A 6,000-nucleotide genomic window follows, 5' to 3' on the forward strand; every position below is an offset into this window, starting at 1 on the left:
AGATCATTGGACGGATAAAGTAAGATGTATAATCAAATTGATTATGTTTTAATGACGTTGTGATAATGACACAGTTTTCTAGATAATAGAAGAGTGGATGATTGTTGAATGCTATGTGTAAAGCTCGCTTTAATAAGGGAAGGGCGGGAGGAGTGGAGATGTGGTATTCATCTGGTTCTGACAGGTGGGTACAAGTCTTACACCATTATAGAGATGATACGACATTTATTTACTTATTTATTTATGTATTTATTCATTTATTTGTTTATTAATTTCTTTAATTATTCATTTATTTATTTATTTATTTATCTATTCATTCATCCATTACTACTTTGGGGATTTTTTCACTCTATTTCCCTCTCCTCTCTCCCTTATTTCTGTTATGTTATGAAAAAAAAATGTTTTGCGTAATTTTGTATAGAAATGTTCCCGTTAATCATCTTCGTACCATATTTACTTAACTAACAAACATGAACGTTCATTTTACCCTTGATTGTGTATTGATAATAATATTTTGGTTTTAATTTGTCGCTATGTACATTTTAACGCCATATTTGAAAAGGGATTTTTTTAATGGATAAATCATATCTGAGATTATATTTACGCCATGTGTATAAAAGTAAGTTGCATATTTTTCCACTGTATATTTAGTCATTCAATCTTTAGATATAAATATATCCTATTGTAGATAGATACGTTATACTGTGTTTAGTATAATTAGAAGACAAACGAACTAAAATGATCATTTACACGAATGAAACCATCTCCAAACAGACCAATGATATGCCTTTTCTAAACAGTGCTATATCTAGCTTTGATCGATCTGGAGTCGGTTTCGTTGTTGTGACCGTAATATTAGGGAATTATCGCGTCCGCGACGCAATCCATGGCGGATTCAAGAACACATTAAATCTATTTAAAATGTCTGTCAAATGACAATGAACAGCTGGGAGGGCTTTGTCGAAAATTGGTGATCCGGAACATTAGTTTCGTCCTAAATTTCAGAGCTGATGAGAAATTTTAAATATGTCGTTCGTCCAGAGTCCAGGACGAAGCTTGTTTTCGTTCACCCATTGTCGACAAAGACTTCTCGGTTGTCCATTGCCATGAAGGGCAAATGACAATACATTTTCTGTGTTTTTGAATGCGTCATGCGTCATGGAGCACCAAAGAATGATCTTTAAAAATCAAGCACCTTATGTTATCTTTCAATTAATGATACGATACGCACGTTTGACTGTTTGTCCACATAGCATGAAAATTTGTGCATCCATATGAATTCATGCTTGGGTTTCTGTGAAAAGAATCGTATCAAATCAATCTTCTCAAAGAGGTAAAAGTATCAAGCTCGTATAAACTGTTTTAAAGGACTTAGTTGTTGTTGTTGTTGACAGGAATAATAGGATAAAAAGGTCCACAGCGAGTAATAGGGCAGGGAGATAAAAGGGGAAATGGTAGAAAGAGAGATAGAGGTAATCAGGGATAAGTAAAGTGCATACAGCAGGATGTCCTGAGTGGATTAGCGAAAAATAAGAAAACAGATACAAAATAAAAATGGAAAGAAATTACACGAACAATGTATTTTCCGACTATATTTCCCTATAAGCTTATATTTAGATTTTAGTCGACCTTTTGGGGTCATCATCATTTTCGTTCATTCATTTACACATTTATTCATACATTAATTAATTGATTAATTTATACATTGTTAGTTCAAATGTATCCACTCATTCATGTCTTCATTCATAATATTCATTATCTAATTTATTTATCTTTTTGTCTGATATTATTTAAGGATGTACTCCGTAAAGATTCATTCAAAAATTCCGGCTGTGTTCCCTGAATTGCTTTTGTTGTCATTTCATTTGTCTGCCTCAAATGAATGATAAACCCCTGCCTTTATCTCAATTCATAAATCACCGACGCGTTATATTCTCCCTCAAAATAGAATTTAATATTCAACAGGTTATTAAGCAAAAAGCTTTGACAAGCTATTTGAAATATTAACCAAAGTTTTTAGAACAGACTGCAAAGATAACAGTGGCATATGTTAATCTAAGAACAGATTGCAATAAAATACCAGCTATTATATGGCCTGTTTGGACCCCTTTTGTATCACTGTGTTATAAATAATGATAGTGGTTTGATAGCCAGAGGGGAATCGTATTGTATTTTCTTCCATCTATCTATTTTTTGTCACCATTCTCTTCAATTATCTTGTCTAATCTACCCCTTCCTCGTTATCTCTTCAACAAGTAGATGGAGTGTAGTACTGCGGAACGTATGTAGGAAAATTAACATAGATCAGATTACTGCTAGAGGAAAAAATTATATCTATGTGGGCACTGGCGGATCCAGGGGGGGGGGGGGGGAGCAAAGCCGACCCGTGCCTTTGAGAGGCACAATTAAAATTTGTAATGTAAAAATGCCGTTAAAACAGAAGTGTGCCCCCTCCTGTTGAAAGTGAAGATCTTTTTTTTTTTTGGCTTGTCCAATTGTCTCGTGGACGAAATGTCCTTAATCTTTGGTTAAAAACCTTTCTTATTGCTTGTCAAATTTTTCCTCGGAAAAAAATGTGCCCCCCCCCCCTTGGAAAATCCTGGATCCGCCCATGTAAATGGGCCCTGTCTTATGAAGAGTTACGATTGATCCAATCAAACACAACTATGGAAAGCCAACGCCAACTTCTAAAATGCATGTTTGGTCTGAATGTTTTCTTATATATACTCATACATTCATCGTTGTCCTGACAGGTCTTCGTTTACAAAGGACATTATGCAAATTTCCAACAGGTATTTCTTATGACAGTGATGAATTTTCATATAGTTTGATTGGATCAATTACAATTCTTTGTAAGACAGGCCCCAGTAACAAATCATATTATGTCACTTTTGAATTATATCAAAACCTTTCCGCTTTCCTCATTAACAAACTTTCTTTTTATTCTAAAATAATTCAATACAGTCATCTTCAAATGTTTTTTCGGATCAAATTCACTGGGACCAATCGACACATGGCGTATACATATAACTAAATAATAGAAAATTCTCTTTTTTTCAAATCTTTGGTAAACACAAAAATGATAAGAACATGTAAAGCTTATACATAGTCGTTAAATTACTTTCCCTCCATTATCATTATTATACAGGCATTCAAATGAAAAGAATGATTGTTTTCAAAAATACTTAACCGGAATAGTGCAGTGTGGCTTTATTTTTATTTTTCTCTGTGGGGGAAATAGATCATGTATGATTTCTGGTATGAAAATGATCATGAAGAGAGAAATTGTTGAAATTAGACGAATTTCCACATTTTCTCTAAATCTTAAAGAAATCCGCTAATATGGAGTTTCACGCCAGTTTGCCGCACAGACATGAATTATCCGTGAAGATGAAATCTGAAATATGACGGTCTGACTGACCAGTGTAGCAAGTTATACACACACCAACTGTGTTATTTCTTCGCCGACTGCCAGGCCTATCAGCTCATATCAATTACGATACCTCTATTCTATCACGGGCTTGGTAAAGGTATTGCTGAAATAGTATCCATTTTATAATTATGTTTCCTAACAGAGAACTAATGCAATGATTTGATCATGATGTCAATTTTGCAAGCTATTTTCGTACCAAATCAAGTTGATATTTTCAAAGACTAGGCCCTATGATTTTCAATATTTCAGACTAAAAATATGACAGATTCTTTTGCCTGTGGATTCAAAAGCAACTTTCACAGTTTGTACTAACCAATATTTTATAAACATGTTTATTGTTTAGGCATATTCGTTACATATTACCATGATAATGGTGTATGATTTTTGCACGACCACGGCAATATCTTGCAATCGTGATTAAGGAAATATATGAATATACGATTATTGTAATTGAGTATCGAATATGTTTTAATAATGCATCTTTAAAAAAAATTATGCCTTTGTATTAGTTGCTTTAAACCAGGGTCGCATCCAGGATTTTCCAAAAGGGGGGGGGGCACATTTTCCGGATTTTTTTAATGAAAATTTTGACAAGCAAAAAAAAGGTATTTAACCAAAAATTAAGGATATTTAGTACCCGAAAAAAATTTGACAAGCAAAAAAAAAAAAAAAAGGCCTTCACTTTTAAAAAGACGGGGCACACCTCTGTTTTAATGGTATTTTTACATTACAAATTTTAATTTTGCTTCTCAAGGGGGGGGGGGGCACGGGCCGGCAGTGCTTCCCTCTGGATCCGCTAGTGCTTTAAACTAATTGAATTCAAATTCGTGTTATCACTCTTTTTTTTTCTTTATTCATTTATTTAAGTTTATAACGTCATGAATTGGAATAAGCTTGATGTTTCAAAATGTAATGTTATATGAATGGTTCTCATTCATTCACTCGCTATGATAAAATATCTCCAAATCGATACACTGGAAATAAGTATAAGGGAAAAGAGCAGACTGACAATGATGTTTAAGAACCAGAACAATATTTTTTATATAAACAAAGAGGAATACATGAACTTGATTTCCACAAGGGAGACGAGGAACAGTAGTGGTAACCGCGTAGAAGAACCGTTTTCCCGGACAGAAACTTACAAAAATACATTCTTGCCAAGAACAATCAGAGCTTGGAACTTATTAGATTCAAATGTAAAGAATAAAATGTATGTAGAGAGTTTCAGAGCAGCACTCTCATCCACACGAGAGCAGCACGCTGGTGATTTGCAGTCCACTGCCCTGCCGATGTGACTTCAGAAGGTTCAGAAGAAGGTAAGCTGAAAAGAACCATGTTATTAAAAGGCCTATTGCTCATCATCTTCATCATCACGATTATTTCTATCATTATTAAACCAGAAGGAACGCGTAACTGAAATGATTTTGAAATATATCATTTAAAAAAAAAGAATTTTCGTTTACCACTATACTTCAATTTTTAGATCTATAGAAAAATAGCGCCGATGGACTCCCCAGTAAGGACCCTGTCATGAAACCTAAAAACAAATCTGACTAAATTTATTTCTTTCGGAGTAAAAGTAAGACCAAACATTTTCTAGAGTAAGACTTACCTAGGCATTGGTAATATGGCCATCTGGTCGTCTCGAGTTTTTGCCTCCAAATCAGTCAAACGCAGATGAAGCACGTCGATCTCGAGCAAATTCCCCGCAAAAGGGGTTCTAGATTTTCTTCCAGTTTATTCTAATTCTCTTAGATTTGTTCTTAAAATGCTATAACAATGATTACAATTTTGAGCGATGTTGCCAGTGGATGGCAACTGCAGAATAAATCTGCACTGAAATTCAAATTGATTTTTAATATGAAATTAATACTGAATATCAATGAAAGACTTGGTGCCAGGCATGGTGTGATCATCCACTGGAGCTAGTCATCAACCAAACTGAAATCTCGGTCCCTTTCTAACAACTCGCCGTGAAACTCGCTCAACAGTGTGATTAAAATGCGGCGAACAACAATAGAACCACACGCCGTTTCTTACGTGTTGGCTATTGTAATAGACCAACAACCAAAATTGAAACAGCAAAAGAGAGGAGGGGGAAAGTCAGATTCGCAAAGCTGCACTAAGTCAGCCCCTTTGCTTTTGACGAGGCTCTATCGTGTGCTGGCCATTATGAAAAGGGTCAGTGTAAATTACATTGATTAACAGGTATCTTGTTCCTGATTGGCTAGTTCAATAACTCTCAGACAATCTGTTGCATTGTACGCATGCGTAATTGATCTCTCCGGTACCTGGTTGAGAGCGAAAGATAATAATCTACCACCGTAGGATTTTCAAGCAAAGGGAGATTATATAAAATTCAGAAAAAAATATTAAACACCATAACCTTAGTAACCCTAATTTTAGTCAGAGAATGAGAGAGCGAAGGAGATGGATTTACCAAATTAGAGAGCAGTTTGATATATATATATGTATATATTTATATTCAAATTATCAGTTATTATACTGTTCATATTATTTAAATGTATTAATTTTGATATCGTGTATCAGTGTATTTTTATGTCTTT

The 6,000-nt window shown here is 34.4% G+C and overlaps 1 protein-coding gene across 1 annotated transcript in view; it reads right to left on the bottom strand.

The window, feature by feature from the left end:
• The window catches only part of LOC129257391 (PR domain zinc finger protein 14-like), a 30,682-nt gene extending 25,614 nt beyond the window's left edge, over positions 1-5,068 (bottom strand). Inside the window, exon 1 of the mRNA XM_054895702.2 lies at positions 5,046-5,068. Coding sequence (XP_054751677.2) covers positions 5,046-5,068 — 23 coding nt within the window. The remainder of the gene's footprint in view (positions 1-5,045) is intronic.
• Positions 5,069-6,000: the final 932 nt, after the last annotated feature.

This window comes from Lytechinus pictus, chromosome 1, assembly GCF_037042905.1.
Source record: "Lytechinus pictus isolate F3 Inbred chromosome 1, Lp3.0, whole genome shotgun sequence".
NCBI lineage: Eukaryota > Metazoa > Echinodermata > Echinoidea > Temnopleuroida > Toxopneustidae > Lytechinus > Lytechinus pictus.